Here is a 20,405-nt window from a genome sequence, read left to right as displayed (position 1 = left end):
AGCTTTCCTCCACATTTCCTTCACTTCTGATGACTCTCAGGCCACCAGGGACTGGAACACCTGTGGATCAAACTTTCCAACTCAGAACTCACTGCTGAGACTTCAGGACAGTCTCTGGGTTCCATCTGTGCAGCTGCCTTCGCCATTCCGTCAGCCACATACTTGCCCTTGTGGCGGATAGTAGAGTTACCAAACTGTGTGTGCTTTTACTTTTAGTATCCCCACCTCTTGTGGAAGTAAGAGAGCATCCATGAGCTCTTTAACCAGTGTGCCATGCTTAAAGGGGGTTCCCTGGAGAAATGAGGAAGTCTCTAGCCTTCCATATGGGTTCATAGTCGTGTTTAGGCCCCAGAACTATACCTTGAGTATAGATGTTTGCCCTTTTACCTTCCACCAGCTGTAGCGCTTCCCTGAGTGCCGTCACTCCACCTCCTGCGCTGACCTGTGTGGAGGGAGTGGTTCTGTTTGTACTACCTCATGTGCGCCACTGACCACTGTATATCCAGTGTAGAACCAGCTGTCTTCTCCTGCAGACCCGGAGCCATCTATGAGAAAAAAACTCAACATCTGGGTTAATCACCCTTCTCTCCAGCCACTCTCTGAATCCTTGAAGACTGGCGATAGAATGAAGGATTCAGAGCTGTGCACCTTATCAGTGTGTCCTGAGGCATCAGGAGTGCACACTGGAGTCTGAGCTGTCTGGCCTTTTGCTCAGATGCGTGGGCTGTACTTGGGTGAGGACACTGTGCAAGGTATGTGGTGTTTGCACTGTAACTGAGTGATCTAAGATCAACTCACTGGCCTTGCTGCTGCAGCTACTGAAACATGAGGGGCTCCCCTCACGACTGAGTCTAACCGGGCCTAATAGTGGGCCACTGGTAAGGCAACCACGTTCCTGGGATAGAACACCTGTGGCCTAGATACTCTGTGCAAAATAAAACAAAAGTTTTATCCAGTGGGATGTGCCTGGGGCCGGGGCAGACAGGATTTGCCAGCTTAAGGCTGTGGAATACATCAATTGCCTCCTGACTAAGGGTAAATGGGGAAGAGGCAATTCAATTATCAAGGGGCGAAAACAGGTAAAGAAGGAGCGCATGTGCGCGGGCTTGATGGCGGACGCAGCTTACTGAGCTCCACAACCTCTGACAGCCCGCGGCGTACACGTGCCATCAGAAGCGCCGAACAGAGACCGGAGGCGCCCACACAGGGGTAGGAGTGGAACGGGCACATGATCATGCCCTGGGGAGGCAGAAGAAAAGAGCAGGGAGCCGGGACGGTGCCGCCGACTCCAGCGCGGGAAGAAGCACAACGCGCCCACCAGAGCGGGAAGCTGGGGCAGCAGCCTCCACATTGTGACGCACTCCATGCGGCCGGGCCACACCAGGAAGAAGAGCCCCTAACAGTGACCGGAGAAACCCCGGACCCTCAAGGTATTTTGGGTACCCCAGAATTATATATGGCCTCCCCGGCCTCAGTAACCTCCTCCCTGGACCATGCGATGGCAACAGCCATCTTTAGCCAGAAATCCTCAGAGGCGATGGGGGACAGCCAGCAGGCTCCAGCAGTCATGCAAGCTAATCTATACTCTGCAGATAGCGTGCTACTCGCTCGTTTCTCACATATGCTATAAAGTGAACTTGCAAAAGCATGTCTGCAAATTACTTCTGATCTTAAAGGGTATTTCCAATCCATTGGATGCAGAATAGAGGCAATTGAAAGTAAGGTTGATGAAACTGGAACAAAGGTGAACCAGAATTGTGACCGCATCACTGATATATACGCCCAATTGGAAGAAGCGCAACTTAAAATAGAGGACCTTGAGAATAGATCTAGAAGGGGCAATTTTCGTATTAGAGGAGTCCCCGAAACCTACACGGATGCATCCAAGGTGGTCCAAGATTTATTTCAATTGCTTATTCCAGACTTAACTGATTCTTACTACGACGGCGCTAAGGGCAGATGGCCTCCCAAGAGACATTGTAGTAAAACCCCATTATTTCTCAATAAAATAAAAAGTGATGCTAGCAGCTCGGGATGTAGAATCTCTACAGTTGTATGATTCAGATATTCAAATTTTTGCAGATCTAGCCCCGCGTACCATCCAGAGGCGCAGGTCACTTAAACCGTTATTGAGGGTACTACAAGAAAAAGATGTGAAATCCCGCTGGGCATTCCCTTTTTGTTTGATATTCCATCATCAGAACAAGTCCTATGGCTTCGCCACCTTTCCAGAAGGAGAATCTCTTCTAAAGAAGTTGGGCCTACTCATAAAAGATCATCAGAAGTCATCCTCATCTTTGTCAATTGACGCAGACTCTGATCCACCCCTTCAACCGCTATGGCGGATGAGGGCAAAAAAGAAGAAGTGACAGTATTTTGTGATAATTGAGATAAAATACTCAGTATTTAACGTGTTTTCTCCAAACAGGTGTTGCTTTATTGTAGAAGGTTGAAATGGTAATGTTTGAGTTATAATCACACTGGAATAGTAACGTCCAGAGAAGTTTAGAAAAGGTACTACCCTACCCTGAGGGAAATAAGGGCTTTAAACAAAAGTTAAATTGTTATGTTAGTTTGTGACAATTAGAAATTTCAGTTCGACCTAGGCGTGGAAATTCTGCCGCTGGGCCTCAGAGGGCCGCATGCTCTCTCTTAAGATGTCAGAAGGGACTCTTGTAGAGATGAGCGAACACACTCGTCCGAGCTTGATGCTTGTTCGAGCATTAGCGTACTCGTAACTGCTCGTTGCTCGGACGAATACTTTGCCTACTCGAGAAAATGGCATCTCCCGCCGTTTTGATTTTTGGCGGCCAGAAACAGAGCCATTCACAAGCCAGGAGACTCTGCACTCCACCCAGCATGACGTGGTACCCTTACACGTCGATAGCAGTGGTTGGCTGGCCTGATCAGGTGACCCTGGAATAGACTAGCCCCTGCCGTGCTGCTCGCATCATTCTCTGTCTGGATGCCGTTAGGGAGAGAGCTGCTGCTGCTGCAGGGATAGCGTTAGGGTGTTATATTAGCTTACTGTTAGGCAGGAGTGAGTCTACAAGAACCCAACAGCCCTTCTTAGGGCTAGAATAGCGTTATATATTTTTTTTTTTGGTTTGCTTGTGGCTGGGCTTGCTGGCACTAGTAGTGCAGCTAGTACCATATTGTGAGGAATTTGCAGGGAGACTTGGGAAAATTCTATTTAGCTCTTAGCGACACACATATCCATCTCAAACGCCTAAGTGGGACAATTTATTAGAGGTTTGATTGAATTAGGCACAGTCTAACGATTTTTTTTTTTTTCAAAACTTAAAGTGACTTAAAATCCAGTTGTGTGCTGTCAGTGTAGGTTAGAAACTAGGCATAAAAGAACCCAACTGACTTTCTTAGGCCTACATGCTTGAAAATGGCTGCATAGAGACATCTGAAACGTTGCATCTGCCCACTGGCGAAATAAAAACACTGAATTTTCCACGGAGTGCTGCTTCCTTGTCTTGTATCTTCTGCTATATATGGGATTTGGATCCGGATCCTTGTGAAGCTTGCACCCACCTTGAATTTTAAATTCGCTTTTTCATTGTGCTGCTCCCCCCACCCTCTTCTTTGTAGCTCTTAGTGACACACACATCTCAAACACCTAAGTGGGACAATTTATTAGGGGTTTGATTGAATTAGGCACAGTCTGCTGATTTTTTTTTTTACTTTTATTTTTTTTTATAACTCAAAGTCATCAAGCACAGCACAAAATCCAGTTGTGTGCTGTCAGTGTAGGTTAGAAACTAGCCATAACAATAGGATAGCATCGTTTTGAAAAAAAAAAAAACAACTAAAAACCACAAATAAAACAAAAAAAATCCAAAAAAATGTCCAGTTTACACTTTAATTTTGAAAATGTTGAACCTGAGGGCTAAGGGTAGAGGACGAGGGCGTGGACGTGGGCGTCCAACTACTGCAGGGGTCGGAGACCGTGGTCCTAGGCGGGGTGAGACACCACCTGCTGATGAGGGAGCAGGGGAACGCCGCAGAGCTATACTCCCTAGGTTCATGTCTCAAGTTACTGGGACTCGTGGTAGAGCACTGTTGAGGCCAGAACAATGTGAACAGGTGATGTCGTGGATTGCGGACAATGCTTCTAGCCATTTGTCCACCAGTCAGTCTTCCATGCAGTCCACCCATGTCACCGAAATCAGCACTCCTCCAGCTCCTCCACCTCAGCCTCCTTCCCCCCAGTCTGCCCCCTCCCAGGAAAATTTGGCATTTGAACCGGCATACTCTGAGGAACTGTTTTCTGCACCCTTCCCAGAGTCACAAACCACTTGTCCGGTTGCTGCTGAGCTCTTTTCCGATGCCCAGGTTTTCCACCGGTCGCAGTCTGTGGGTGATGATGACATTGTTGACGTAGTGGAAGAAGTGTGTAAAGAGGTGTCGGACGATGAGGAGACACGGTTGTCAGACAGTGGTGAAGTTGTTGTAAGGGCAGGAAGTCCCAGGGGGGAGCAGACTGAGGGATAGGAGGATGATGAGGTGACAGACCCAAGCTGGGTTGAGAGGCCGGGTGAACACAGTGCTTCTGAGACGGAGGAGAGTCCTCAACGAGAACAGGTTGGAAGAGGCAGTGGTGGGGCCAAATGGAGAGGCAGGGCCAGAGCTGGTGCATCAGCGTCAAATGTTTCAGGTAGTGAAGCTCCCGTGGCGAGGGCTAGATTTTCGGACGTCTGGAGGTTCTTTAAAGTAACACCGGATGACCAACGGACTGTGGTGTGCAACTTGTGCCACACCAGGATCAGCAGGGGTTCCACCACTACCAGCTTAACCACCACCAGTATGCGCAGGCATATGAATGCTAAACACCCCACTCAATGGAACCAAGGCCGTTCACCTCCGGCCGGGCACACCACTGCTCCTTCCCCTGTGTCATCTGCTGCCTCTGCTAGTCAGCCCCCTGCCATAGGACCCCGGCCCAACCACCTCCTGTGCGAAAACCACACCTTCGCCTCCACGTTCCTCCACAGCATCCACCAATGTCTCCATGCACAGCGTTCAGCTCTCTATACCTCAGACGCTGGAGCGCAAGAGGAAGTACAGTGCAACCCACCCACACGCCCAAGCCCTCAACGTCCACATCTCCAAACTACTTAGCCTGGAGATGCTGCCCTATAGGCTGATTGAGACCGAGGCCTTTCGCAACCTCATGGCGGCGGCCGCCCCTCGGTATTCAGTCCCCAGCCGCCACTACTTTTCCCGATGTGCCGTCCCAGCCCTGCACAAGCACGTGTCAGACAACATCATCCGTGCCCTGACCAACACCGTTTCTGACAAGGTCCACCTGACCACGGACACGTGGTCGCGTGCTGCCGGGCAGGGCCACTATATATCGCTGACGGCACATTGGGTTAACCTGGTGGAGGCTGGGACTGAGTCTGACCCTGGGGCTGGTCATATACTGCCGACGCCGAGGATTGCGGGGCCTACCTCGGTCCAGGTCTCTCAGGCCTACTATGCCTCCTCCTCCTCCCACCCCTCCTCCACCTCCTCCTCCGAATTACCATCCGTGGGCATGGCGCCATCAGTCGGTAGCTCTAGGCACAGCAGCAGTTCCATCGCTAAGCGACAGCAAGCGGTGCTCAAACTGCTGAGCCTAGGCGATAAAAGGCACACCGCCCAAGAGCTATTACAGGGCATCACGGCGCAGACTGATCTGTGGCTGGCACCGCTGAACCTGAAGCCAGGCATGGTTGTGTGTGACAACAGCCGTAACCAGGTGGCGGCTCTGCAACTCGGCAGACTGACACATGTGCCATGCCTGGCCCATGTGTTAAATCTCATAGTTCAGCGTTTCCTCAAGACATACCCCAATCTGTCTGATTTGCTCACGAAGGTGCGCCGCATCTGTGCGCATTCCAGGAAGTCCAGCACAGATGCTGCCACTCTCAGGGCAGGGCAGCGCCGCCTCCAACTGCCCGCTCACCGACTGTTGTGCGTCGTGCCCACGAGGTGGAATTCAACATTAACCATGTTATCCAGAGTTTACCAGCAGCGCAGAGCGATTGTAGACTGCCAGATGTCAACTTCCACCAGAACTGGTAGTCAGGTCAGTCAGCTTCCTCAAGTCTACAATGAGGAGTGGACGTGGATGTCTGATATCTGTCAGGTGCTGAGTAACTTTGAGGAGTCAACACAGATGGTCAGTGGCGATGCCGCCATCATCAGCCTCACCATCCCGCTGCTTGGCCTGTTGAAAAACTCTCTGGTCTGCATGAAGTCGGAAGCTTTGCGCTCGTCACAAGAGACGGGGGAAGAAGATTCCCTTGTTGATAGCCAAAGCACCCTCAGGTCTGTTTCACAGCGCATATCGGAGGAGGTGGAGGAGGATGAGGAGGAAGAGGAGGAGAATGTTGGCGAGACAGAAGAGGGGACCATTGTTCAGTCCTTCACTGTTCAGCGTGTATGGGCAGAAGAAGAGGAGTTGGAGGAGGAGGAAATGGAGAGTCAGGACAGTGAGGGGAGAGAATTATTGCGCGTTGGTACTCTGGCGCATATGGCAGATTACATGCTAGGCTGCCTATCCCGTGACTCTCGCGTTCAAATAATTTATTCCAGCACCGATTACTGGGTATTCACTCTCCTGGACCCACGGTACAAGCAAAATCTTTCCACTCTCATCCCTGGAGAGGAAAGGAGTGTGAGAATGCATGAATACCAGCTGGCCCTGGTGCACAAGCTGAAACAGTATTTCCCTTCTGACAGCGCTAGCGGCAGAGGGCGTACTTCTGCGGGACAAGTAGCGAGGGAGAGTAGGCGAGCAGGCAGCTTGTCCAGCACTGGCAGGGGTACGCTTTACAAGGCCTTTGCCAGTTTTATGTCACCCCAGCAAGACACTGTCACCTGTCCCCAGTCTCGGCAGAGTAGGGCTGATCTTTACAGAAAGATGGTGAGGGAGTACGTAGCTGACCATACCATCGTCCTAAATGATCACACAGCTCCCTACAACCACTGGGTTTCAAAGTTGGACATGTGGCATGAACTGGCGCTGTACGCCTTGGAGGTTCTTGCCTGCCCTGCCGCTAGCGTGTTGTTCGAGCGGGTTTTCAGTGCAGCTGGTGGCATCATCACCGATAAGCGTACACGCCTGTCGACTGACAGCACTGACAGGCTGACGCTTATCAAGATGAATAAAGCATGGGTTTCTCAGGATTTCCATTCTCCACCAGGTGAAAGAAGCTCAACCTGAATAATGTATGCACTCCTCCTCCTCATTGTCCTCCTTCTCCTCCTCTTTGTACACTAAAGCAGAGGAAACTGGCTATTTTTTGCCAGGGCCAACTGGCTCTAGCTATAGTACTCTATGTATTTAATTTTTCTGGAGGGCCACCTACCCGGTCCTCTGTTTTAAACAATTTTTGGGAGTGCCACATACAGGCACTCAATCTATTTCATTTTTCTGGAGGACCACCTACCCGCTCCTCTGGTTTGAAAACTTTTTTGGACTGCCACATACAGGCACTCAATCTATTTAATTTTTCTGGAGGACCACCTACCTGCTCCTCTGGTTTGAAAACTTTTTTGGACTGCCACATACAGGCACTATCCAAATTAAATTGTCTCCATTGCTACCTCCACACGTCGTCCATATAGCTGCCTCCATACATCGTCCCCTTAGCAAACGAGCTGTGTCAGGCAGAATTTTGGGTTGTTTTCATGGCTTCCACATCAAACTTGTTAACTTTGTCGCCACCCTGCTGTGTTATCCACAAAATATACTGGCAAACTTTTATCATTTACCGATATTATTTAAGCGCTTCTTGCGCATCTGTTTACATTCCCCTCACCCGCCATAACCCAAACTTATAAGAAAACTACTACACTTGATCTTATACAAAAGGTTCTTAGAAGTGCTGTTTGGGGAGTAGCCGAGAGACAGGGGCTTGGATAGGCGAAAGTTCGCCTGGCAGTGGAGCGCCAGCTCCATCCCAAGATCCAACTAACATAGTTTTAACTGCAGCACCTTTAATCTACTACTAGTTCACTGCCTCCATACATCGTCCCCTTATCAAACGAGCTGTGTCAGGCAGAATTTTGGGTTGTTTTCATGGCTTCCACATCAAACTTGTTAACTTTGTCGCCACCCTGCTGTGATAGCCACAAAATATACTGGCAAACTTTTATAATTTACCGATATTATTTCAACGCTTCTTGCGCATCTGTTTACATTCCCCTCACCCGCCATAACCCAAACTTATAAGAACACTACTACACTTGATCTTATACAAAAGGTTCTTAGAAGTGCTGTTTGGGGAGTAGCCGAGAAACAGGGGCTTGGATAGGCGAAAGCTCGTCTGGCAGCGGAGTGCCAGCTCCATCCCAAGATCCAACTAACATAGTTTTAACTGCAGCACCTTTAATCTACTACTACTTCACTGCCTACATACATCGTCCCCTTATCGAACGAGCTGTATCAGGCAGAATTTTCAGGTGTTTCACCAGATACATAGTGGAACTCGGCCCATCTGTTGCCACCATGCTGGAGACCTGAAGTTGCAATCATAGAAGCGCAATATGGATGCCCCATACTGTCGCTCTTAATCATGCAACCATTTCCGAAAAAACTATTAAAAATAGAACCACTATGCTATTCCATTATTCCTAGGTGAAATATTCAAACGACCCGGCCTGCTTTGAAAATTATAATTTTTTCAAAGTAAACGCTTCTATCCCCCAGGCCCATTTTGGGTGGTGAGGAGCCGAGAGACAGGGGCTCGCCTGGCAGCGGACCGCCAGCTCCATCCCAAGATCAGGCAGCCTCAGAGGCATCCATGCATGCTGCCCCTGCTGTTTCCTGTCCATTTTGCCTCCATGATCCTCCACAGCGTCCACCAATGTCTCCATGCGCAACTTTCAACTCTCTATACTCCAGACGCTGGAGCACAAGAGGATATGCAGCACATCATCCCCTTATCAAACGAGCTGTGCCAGGCAGAATTTTCAGGTGTTTCACCAGATACATAGTGGAACTCAGCCCATCTGTCGCCGCCATGCTGGAGACCTGAAGTTGCAATCATAGCAGCGCAATATGGATGCCCCATACTGTCACTCTTAATCATGGAAGTCGTCTCCATGGCTGCCTCCACATGTCGTCCCCTTATCAAAAGAGCTGTGTCAGGCTCATTTTTCAGGTGTTTCACCAGATACGTTATGGAACTTGGTCACTATGTCGCCACCATGCTGTGTTATCCTATGTGTCAACCTTTTGTTCACATAGGAAATCATTTCAGCGCTTCTTGCTCACCTCCTTTGGTGAAGCCTGAGTCCATTTAGGGTATGTTGCCATGACACTCTCTAGCCTGCCGCTGCCTCTGCATGCCATCCCCTATAGTGTCAGGGTCAATTATTGCATGTTTTAGATGCTATCTAGCCTCATTCGGTCACTCTGTCATGGCCATGCTGTTGCCCATAATTTTGGCATAATGGTGCGATTAGGCAGCCTCAGAAGCATCCATGCATGCTGCCCCTGCTGTTTCCTGTCCATTTCCGTGGTGTTTCCATCCTTTTCTGAGGTTCCCAGGTGTTTGGCCAAGCTTCCCTATGCAGAGCCTTGGTCCCCTTGAAAAATGCTCGAGTCTCTCATTGACTTCTCATTCGAGACGAGCACTCGAGCATCGGGAAAAGTTTGTCTCGAATAACGAGCACCCGAGCATTTTAGTGCTCGCTCATCTCTAGTCTCAACCTGTCTTTGTTGTACACATCAGAAAAATATTGAAAGCTTTCCTGTTTGTGTGTTTGCTTTATGTACCATTGTTTTGTTTTTCCCTCAGCGCCATTCTTGGCATATAGTACATGCTTACTAGTAAATAGCTGTTCCTGTTTTCCATTAAGAGAGTTTATCAACAATGTGGCCATGTGGACTTTGCTTATTACACCTAAATTACCTGATCACAGGATAGGCCCACTTTTAGATTTTTTTTCCAAGGCTGCGCTTGTGGACAGCTTCCTTTCAGCCCTGGAGATTTGGGTGCTTTCATTGTAGAACTAGGCATTTTGGTGTCTTAGGGATACAAGAAAATATGCTCCCTAAAAAAGAAATGAGGACACCAAACTGGATATGGGCCACTAACCATGTATGAATTATCTCTTCTTGAATTAATTCCACATTTTGTGGAATTGCTGCGATTCACTAAAATCGTGGGCATGATATCCTGCATGTGTCCGTCTTTTTTTGGGAAATAAAAAACAATGTACGTTAACAACTAACCCAGTTGGGCTCAGAGAGAGCTACAAAAGGGCTGCAATAAAGAAAGCGGGAACCAAAGAGGTAGTAGGGGCATTAGGTGTAATAAAGGGAAACAAAGGAAGGAGAGTAAGGGAAGAGGGAGGATGTGAGGGGAGCAGATGGGGGAGGAGGGGTGAGGGGAAAGAAAGGAAGGGGGGCATGTCTCGTCCAGGAGGTATGTATTTCACCTTAGATTTCACAGTAACTCTCTATAGCTATGAGACTGTTTAAATTGGATCCAAGGCAACCTTGTTTTATGGAACCTTTCATGTGTTCCATGGACAGAGGAGATGAGGTCCTCCATGTACATCAAATCGTTCACTTTCGCCACCCACATTGTCGGTGATGTCGTTTTCTTCCAAAGTAATGGAATGCAGGCCCTCACAGCAATGGTGAGAAAGCAAGTAAGGGATTTCTTGTATCGTTGTGTAGACACATTGCAATAATGGAAGATGAAGAGGGGGGGGGACTAGTCTAATTGCCTCCTCGCATGGCACAGTCATCACTCTGCCCAAGTCTCTCCAGAACAGAGAATGTTTTCTGTAAGAAATCCAGGCTGCCAAGGATCGGAGTAAGAGGAAACTTTAGTGGCAAAAGTCTGTCTCGTACTAACTTTGATTGACATATCGCTAGTGTAGGGCCAATTGTAGGATGGCGTTTCAGAGGTGTCGTCTTAGAGGGTTCCAGCCAGGGTAAAACTTGTAATGGTACTTGTGTGAAGGACTGCTCGAGATCAGTCCATGGATTTGTGTTTTTTGGTTGCAACACCAGTCTAGGACTCTCGCAGTTCACCATCTTTTAACCCCTTAACGCTCTGCGCCGTAGCTCTACGGCGCAGAGGTATAAGGGATGTATGAAGAGGGCTCACGGGTTGAGTCCTCTTCATACAAAGGTGGGAGTTTTTGCATATTGCAGAAAACCCCCACCGCTAATAACACCGATCGCGGCTATTAACTATTTTGGGCAAAGTCGCCGGTGGCATTTAAAAGATCGGGGCGCGGGCGATCGGTTGCCATGGTAGCCTCGGGTCTTCGTTTGACCCGAGGCCATCTGGCTTCTGCATATTCATTACAATGAGCCTGTGGCTCATTGTAATGTATAGTGTGCAAAAATGCCATATATTGCAATACTGTAGTATTGCAGTATATGGTAGGAGCGATCTGACCATATAGTGTAAATGTATCCTAGATGGTCTAAAAAATAGTGAAAAAAAAAAGTTTAAAAAATAAAAAAAATTAATAAAATATTAAAAGTTCAAATCACCCCCCTTTCCCTAGAACGGATATAAAACATAATAAACAGTAAAAATCACAAACATATTAGGTATCGCCGCGTCCCAAAATGCCCGATCTATCAAAATATAAAAACGGTTACGGGCGGCGGTGACCTCCGAGGCGGGAAATGGCGGCCAAATGTCCAAAATGCGACTTTTACACCTTTTTACATAACATAAAAAATATAATAAAAAATGATCAAAATGTCGCACAGACCTCAAAATGGTAGCAATGAAAACGTCGCCTCATTTCGCAAAAAAATTACCCCTCACACATCTCCGTGCGCCAAAGTTTGAAAAAGTTATTAGCGTCAGAAGATGGCAAAAAAAATGTTTTTCTTTTTTGTACACATTCGTTTAATTTTTGAAAATGTATTAAAACACAATAAAACCTATATAAATTTGGTATAACCGCAATCGCACCGAACCAAAGAATAAAGTAGGCATGTTATTTGGAGCGAAGAGTGAAAGTCGTAAAAACTGAGCCCACAAGAACGTGACGCACGTGCGTTTTTTAAAAAAAATTTTCCACATTTGGAATTTTTTTTCAGCTTTGCAGTACACGGCATGTTAAAATTAATAACATTATTGGAAATTAAAATTTGTTACGCACAAAATAAGCCCTCACACAGGTCTGTACACGTAAAAATGAGAAAGTTATGGATTTTTGAAGTTGGAGAGCGAGAAATAAGCCGAAAAACCCTGCGTCCTTAAGGGGTTAAGTGGTGCAAGTAACTGCATTGGATTGCGACACACTTTGAATGTTGACTCCTGCGCTCAGTCCGAATCTTTTGGATTGTCTGATGGCACGCCCCCCAAACTGTGACGCATGGAAGACAGCGCAACTGCGCCAAAAAAAGGGTCGCATGTGCCAAAATCCCAGCGCAGTCCAACAAAAGTGCGCTCCACAACCCTTAGTAAATGCGCCCATGTGTGTTTGGTACTCTGGCTGGAAAATCCTTTTTTCCTGTCTAGGAATAATCTCTGGGATGTTTTTTTTCTTCTTTTAACTTGTCTTTAATACAATTTGATTATGTTCTCACATTATATTGCATGTCTTTTTGTGATGGATTTTCCTCTTGTGGTTATTTGTCAGTTTTTGTTGTAGTATATTGTAGAAAAGCCTGCAATTTTACAGTCATTAGATCACTTACTGAGCATTATCATTTCTGTCTTGTTTTCAGTTCTGTTTTTGTGATGTATATCATTGACCTGAAGTAAAATATCTAACAATAAAACCATCTCAAAGTCACTTGGATAGGTTGAAGCATTCTATAGATATAACTAGAAAAAATGAAACATCTGATTTGAAAACAATAGGATGCCGTCCTTGAGGCCAAAATAAACTGTAGGGGTAAATAACTGACCATGATTTGTTTTTATTTTATGAGTAAATAAGTGTATGTACTTGTGAAAATGCCTATATATTGATCATTGGTGATTTTGTGATTGCACAGATTATTTTTGGTATGTACATTTTGCAAAGAAAACAGAGGCTTGTCACATGTATACACAGGGAGGCTGTAAAAATGGTTGCTTGTCTCTCCAGGGAGCAGTGTAGGGTGGGAGTCGTCAGCAATGTGCAGCTGTACACTGAGCATGTCATTGCAGAGCAGCTCATTTAGCACAAAGGCAGCAGAAGGAGGGACACCGCCGTAGACAAAGCATCACTTGCTCTCCCGCAGCATCAAGCACCTTCATTTCCTTCCAGCATCGCTCCTGCAAGCTTGGACAATGTTGCATTTATTAGGAAATATCAGTGCCTGAGAAAATGGGAAATCAGGATGGTAAACTAAAGAGATCTCCTGCTGATGTACGCGATAGATTGGAATCTAGGCCTGAAGATGGAGAGATTGTCAAGAAAGGAGGCAGGAAAAGCCATGTAAAGTCCAGTGAATCGCACGGTAAGAAGAAAAGCAAATCTGAATCCAGAGCTTCTGTGTTTTCTAATTTAAGAATTAGAAAGACTCTGCCCAAATCTAAAGATGGCACATGTGGTTCCAATGACAATGTCTTGGGAGGGCAACACCTGCAAACAGATGAGCTAGACAGCACTCATTCAGTGACTACCAAAACACCAGAAATAAGCATATCAGCTGATGAAGGAGGCCTTTCTGATACAGATGTTCACATCATCAAATCCCCAGCAGCTGTCGGCCATGAGACCCAGGAAGGACAAAAGACCAGTTCAGGGTCTGATACAGATATATACAGTTTCCATTCAGCCACAGAGCAAGATGATTTGCTTTATGATATCCAGATGGCGATCAAAATGCAGTTTTCTCAAAAGGAATCTGAGGAAGGGGAAACAGATTACCTCTCAAAAGTTCTTCAAGGACCCACGTCAAGTTCTCAAACATTATTTTGGGATGCAGGTGATCAGTTGGCACCTAATAAGGTAATCATTCTTTCTCAAATTCAGACACATAAGAATGAAGAAATTCCAAGTATTGATGCATGTCCAGTTAAAAGAAAGGAAAGCATCTCTAATGAAAATCATTGCTTATCTTTAGCTGAGATGGAAGCTGTAACAAATGGCATGAACCACTCTCCTTCCCAAATAAAGGAAACTGAGGAGGAATGCATGATCAATTTATCAGTCAAGGAGAATCTGAGTAATGATAAATGTATAAAAGAAGAGAATGGGTTTGACACACTTGCTGAACAACTCTTAAGAACTATAAAAGGTTCTGAGGAAAGCTCCCCTGCCTCCAAAAACTTTACTGATCGTGGCCTGTCATATACAGCTAAAAGAGAACACACCTCTTGGAATGTTTCTAATGGGGGACATTTCTTTCCCAGAAATGTTGCAGGTATTAGGAAGTACAATCATAGTGGTTTAAAAGGAAAGAAAAGCCGATCTGCAGACTGGACAAACGAGCTTATTAAGGCCCAGAATAAAAGCATAACAAAAACAAATATTTCAGACATAGAAACTGAAAACTGCGTTAAAAGGAAGTCTTCAAGTGTTCCAGCATCTTCCTTCAGTTTATCCAATGACTTTCAAGGTAAAAGAGATTCACATTCATTTATTTATCTGTATTTATACCCCTATAGTACATTTTATAATGGTTGTATGGAAAAGTACACATTTATATTTAGTTGTTCTATATCTGGTTAATTATTATAACTAAATATACAACCAGGGGCGGAATGGGAATTTAAAGTGGTCCTGGAAAAAAATTGTAAAAGTGGCCCCACATAAACTCTTTATAGATGGTCTAAATCAACATGTACAGCGCAGAGAAAGAGACTCATACTGCCTCCCTTATACAGAAATAAAGCTTATTTTTTAAAAGAACACAGCTTAATACTGACTTATATATATATGTACAAAAAAAAAACTACTACAATACCTTCTCCGATAAACAAGAATGTAACTACTATAATTCTGTCCCTATGTACAGAAGATAAAGTGGGGACAGGAGACAAAAAAAAAAAGGGCGCTGGATGTGTAGGTTAACTCAGGATAGCTGGATATCAATAATTTGTATAGGTGTACACTCACCTTGTTGAGTTGCGCAAAATGGCACAACACATATAGCAGGTATTGTTAAAACTGGAGCGGTCTGCAGCCTCTTGGGGTTCCGGTTGGTTTGCCCGTCCGGTGTGGGAACAGTGAGTTTCTCCGATATGGGTTTCTATTGGATATCCCCAATTCGATCAAAGAAAGTTTGGCGCGGTCCGTTCCGTAATGCAACTGACGAAGAACCCGTTACGGGTTCGAAACGCGTTTTGCTTTTTATGTTTTTATTATATTTTGATTTTATATATAATAAAAAATACTAACGGAACGGACCGCGCCAAACTTTCTTTGATCGAATTGGGGATATCCAATAGAAACCCATATCGGAGAAACTCACTGTCCCTATGTACAAGAATATAACTATGATAATACTGCCCCTATGTGCTGGAATATAACTACTATAATACTGTCCCTGGTGTACATGAATAGAACTACTAGAATACTGTTCGCTATGTACATGAATATAACTTCTATAATACTGCCCCCTATGTACAAAAATTATAACAACTAATGCTGCCCCCTATGTACAAGAATATAACTACTATAATATTGCCTCCTATGCACAAAATTATAAATACTATAATACTGCCCCCTAGCTATGGGAATATGGTTACTAATAATAGCCAGTCAGTTCCCCAAGTATATAGCCAGCCAGTCCCCTGTATATAGCCAGCCTCCCCAGTATATAGCCATCCAGCCCTCATGTATATAGCCAGCCAGTCCCCCAAGTATACAGCCAGACTCCCTGTATATAGCCAACCATTCTCCCCAGTATACAGCCAGCCCCTCCCCAGTATACAACCAGACAGCCCCCTCCCCCTGTATACAGCCAGCCTCCCAGTATAAAGCCAGACATCCCCTCCCCATATATAGCCTGGGAGACCCTCCAGTATATAGCCAGCCAGTCCTCCCAGGATACAGCCAGCCCCTCCTGTATACAGCTAATCAGTCCTCTGTATATAGCCAGCCAGCTTCCCAATATATAGCCAGCCAGCCCTCCTGTATATAGCCAGCCAGTCCCCCAAGTATACAGCCAGCCTAACTGTATATAGCCAGCCAATCTTGCCCAGTATACAGCCAGCTTCTCCCCAGTATATAGCCAGCCCCCCATCCCCTGTATAAAGCCTGCCTCTGACAGCTCCGTGCGTGCCGGCGGCTCGTAGACTGACTTCAGCCGCTTACCAACGTCATAGTCTGTGCGATGCCGAACTGCATCAAGTAGCGGAGCTGCGAGGGGAACATCGCAAAGGTGGGTACATGTTTTTTTATTTTTCAAGGGCCCCCCAGCCCCAGACCGGCCCCAGACAGTGGGTCATATGGCCAGTCTGTGCCTGTATACACCACACCATAATACAAATCAGTGTAATTATTTGCTTTTTCACTGGTCATTTTAAAATTGTTGCAGACTCCTCAGCAATAATTAACACTTTGTAGATTCAAAATCTGAATTAGAAATTGTTTTACACAGTAAATTTCTGAATGGGATCCAGATAATATTTTATTAATCCCATTCATAATGCTGCTACTGTCACTCACTGCTGGTAAGCTAACAGTGATTTTACACCCGTTAACCAAAAAAATCACATGTCCCCAGCCTAATAAAGTAATGAAACTTCTAACCCTTTTTTTATAGTTCAATTCACTTAATTACAAAATCAAAATAAAAACAGTGCTCCAAGAACAGGTCTACCCCTTTTTTATATTACACTTAAATCGGATTTGCAGCCAGCAACTTTTTATGCAGTATGTAAAGAACCTATAGTTCCTGTTCATGGAGAAGGCTTGGTCAGTGGCACGGTGGTTGAATGAGTAGCACTTCTGCCTTGCAGTGCTGGGGTCCTGGGCTCAAACCCCATACAAGGTCAACATCTGCAAAGAGTTTGTATGTTCTCTCTGTGTTTGAGTGGGTTTCCTCTGGGTATTCCGGTTTCCTCCCACACTCCAAAACATACGGTTGTTTAGATTGTGAGCCCCATGGGGACAGAGACCAATTTGACATGCTTTGTGCAGCGCTGCGTAATCTGTGTGCGCTATATAAATAAAGAATTATTATTATTACCTGAGCATTTTCTGCATTGTCCGGATGATCATGTGAACGCCATCAGGACTGCTTGTGAGTTTGTTCTCATCAGTGTCAATTATCAGTCCCTCTCTAAATTGTCCAGTCAAACCTATTGTAAAAGAAACACCTCCTTTTGTTTTTATTTAGTGTCTTCAAGTCTGCTCCTTTCTGTTCCCTCTAGTACTTGTGAGGTGGTCAAAATCGTAGGCAATGTAATTTGAAAGTGTTTTTGAATGTTTGGACCAGGTATGTTAAGTGGATGTGATGTGAAGGTGCTATTGAATATTAGCTTGTGGAGATATGGAGAGATGTTTGTGGGGTGCCAAGAATGGGATAATTTAAATGTAGTTGTTGGATGTTTGGGGCTATGTATCCATGTGCCTACATATTGTTAGAATGTGTGAGAGGGGTTCAATTAGGGGGGTGTGCTTTTTAGTGGAAAATACTGGTTGTGGTGAGAGGGATGGTGGGATGATGTACTTAGGGGGATTAATGTAGATTATGGATGTGGATGTGTAAACATTTTTGAATGGACAGCCTTTGGTATGTTTGTAATGGACACCGATAAAAAGAATAGGGGGCACGGACCCAATGTACCCTCACTAGTTTAAATAGATGAAGAAGGTATAGAAAGCATAGTCCTTAGAACAAGTTATGGTATTTGAATTCAAACAATTATTGCATATTACCCAAAAGAATAACAGAGGACAAGGGACACATACACAATAAATTCACTGGTCTGTATAAACCTGTGTATGTATTGTGAATGTGTCCCTTATCCTTTGATATTATTCTGGGTAATATGCAATACTTGTTTGTAATAAAGTACCTTGACTTTTTATTGCTACCATTTTGAGGACTGTGCAACCTTTTGATCACTTTTTATTACATTTTTTATGTGATGTAAAACAGTGTAAATGTTGAATTTCAAACATTTGGGCAATATATTATGTCATGGGGTTCACACTCGGGAATAAATAGCTTGGGACACGGGGAAATACCTAACATGTTTGTAATTTTTACTCTTTATTTAGTTTTACATCTGTTCTAGTTTTACATCAGTTTTACATCAGTATTATTATTTTTTCTTTTTTAATTTTTTTTTTTTTACTATTTTGATAAGACTATCTAAGGTACTTTAACCATAGACAGTCTGATTGTTCCTACCATATACTGCAATAATACTGTATTGCACTATATGGAGTTTTTACATAGGATTCATTACACTGGCACATTGCAATGAATATACGGAAGCCATACAACTTCGGGTCCTAGAAAGCTTGAGACTTTCATGGCAAATGATTGCTGCTCCCCAATGGCTTTACGAGGAGCGACAATCGTATGAAAGATGGCGAGTTATTGCCCGCAAATGCTGCTAGCGCAGATCACGGGTATTAACAGTGGTTGTTTGCTTCAAAATCGGCATATCTGTATGAAAAGGGCTCAGCCCATGAGCCCTCCTCATACAGAATTAGCAGCGAGATGCACTTTTCCCAATAATCCGGAAAAATGATGATAAAGCTCTCCCGTGGTTTCAACAAAAAAGGACCCAGCGCGGTATGTTCTAAGGTTTATTAATCCATAAAATGATATAAAAACAAAACACGTTTCGGACTCAGAACAGATCCTTCATCAGTTGTATCATTTTATGGATTAATAAACCTTAGAACGTACCGTGCCGGGTCCTATTTTTGTTGAACCCACGGGAGAGCTTTATCATCATTTTTCCGGATTATTGGGAAAAGTGCATCTCTCTGCTATTCACTTAGAGCTCGCGGAGTTGCTAATACTGTATGAAGAGGGCTCATGGGCTCAGTTGTATACAACTGATGAAGGATCCGTTCCGGTTCCGAAACACGTTTTGATTTTATGGATTAATAAACCTTAGAATGTACCGCGCCAGGTCCTCTTTTTGTTGAACCCATGGGAGAGCTTTATCATCATTTTTCCGGATTATTGGGAAAAGTGCATCTCTCTACTAGTTTGGTTGGTATTCACACCGAGGAAAAAAAACCCCGGAGGCAGCGCTACACTATACATACTTAAATGCATATATGAGTTGTGCCATCAGCACAACTCAACAAGGTGAGCATAATAGTCTACATACCTGACACCCAATCAGTAGTGAAATATAACCTGCACATTGAGCGTCCCTTGGCTCTTTTTCTTTTGCTAAGTGATTAGCAGAACACTTATTTTGCTGGTGAAGCTGGCACTTGCTGCATGGAGAAGAGAAACTGGCAAACAAACAGTACAGTACACCAGCATTGATATATACCCTGCATGTAGTGTACATGGACAAACAGTGCAAATACACTCACAAACAAATGCATACAAGCTGAAACTGCTCACTGGGCACATATTCTAATTTCCATATTATTATCCCCTTTTTCCTCAAGACCTGCCTACTTCTTTTAGCTTGTACCTCTGGGTAGGAGAAAAGAAGGGAAACAAAGAGGTACTCTGCCATGTTCAGAAGACCTTGGTGTCAGTGTTATCAGGTTGTGACTGATTACTCTAAAGCCAGCAAGATTGTGTCATGTATCAAAAGTGGTATAGACTCTCATGATAGGGATGCAGTATTACCACTGTACAAGGCATTGGTTTGGCCTCACCTGGAATATGCTGTCCAGTTCTGGGCTCCAATCCATAAAAAGGATCCCCTGGAGCTGGAGAGGGTTCAACGAAGAGCCACAAAAATGATGAGGGGTATGGATGGTCTCAGGAATGAGGAAAGATTAAAGCAACTAGATTTATTTAGTCTGGAAAAGAGACGACTATATTGGAATATGATTAATTTATATAAATATATGAATGGTCCATACAAAAAATATGGTGGTAAGTTGTTTCAGATTAAATCAAATCAAAAGACGAGGGGGCACTATCTTCGTCTGGAGAAATCAAGGTTTAATCACCAGAGGCTACAGGGATTTTTTACAAGAGAACTGTCAATCTGTTAAATAGCCTGCCTCAGGTGCTGTTCACAGCAGAGAGCTTCAAGAAGGGTCTAGATGCCTTTTTACACCTAAATAAAATTGATGCTTATGTTATATAGAATTGTTTCCTATAAATCCCTTCCTCATCCAATTCCTTCCTTGGTTGAACTTGATAGACATGTGTCTTTTTTCAACTGTATAAACTATGATACTATGATACTTCCAGGGCTGGAATAAGGTTGGTGGGGGCCCCTGGGAGCAAAATCTGGTGGTGGCTCCCATTGAATGTAGTCCAGACAGGGAACAGCAATCGCTATATACTGCTCTCCAGCAATAACTATATGAAGCCC

The 20,405-nt window shown here is 44.8% G+C and overlaps 1 protein-coding gene across 1 annotated transcript in view; it reads left to right on the top strand.

Moving 5' to 3' along the window:
* The first annotated feature begins 13,151 nt into the window (after positions 1–13,151).
* Positions 13,152–20,405, top strand: part of FMN2 (formin 2) — a 280,120-nt gene continuing 272,866 nt past the window's right edge. Inside the window, exon 1 of the mRNA XM_072141131.1 lies at positions 13,152–14,539. Coding sequence (XP_071997232.1) covers positions 13,303–14,539 — 1,237 coding nt within the window. The 5' untranslated portion in view covers positions 13,152–13,302. The remainder of the gene's footprint in view (positions 14,540–20,405) is intronic.

Source organism: Engystomops pustulosus, chromosome 3 (assembly GCF_040894005.1).
Source record: "Engystomops pustulosus chromosome 3, aEngPut4.maternal, whole genome shotgun sequence".
In the NCBI taxonomy this organism is placed as follows: Eukaryota; Metazoa; Chordata; class Amphibia; order Anura; family Leptodactylidae; genus Engystomops; species Engystomops pustulosus.
This window is presented reverse-complemented; position numbering and strand designations above follow the sequence as displayed.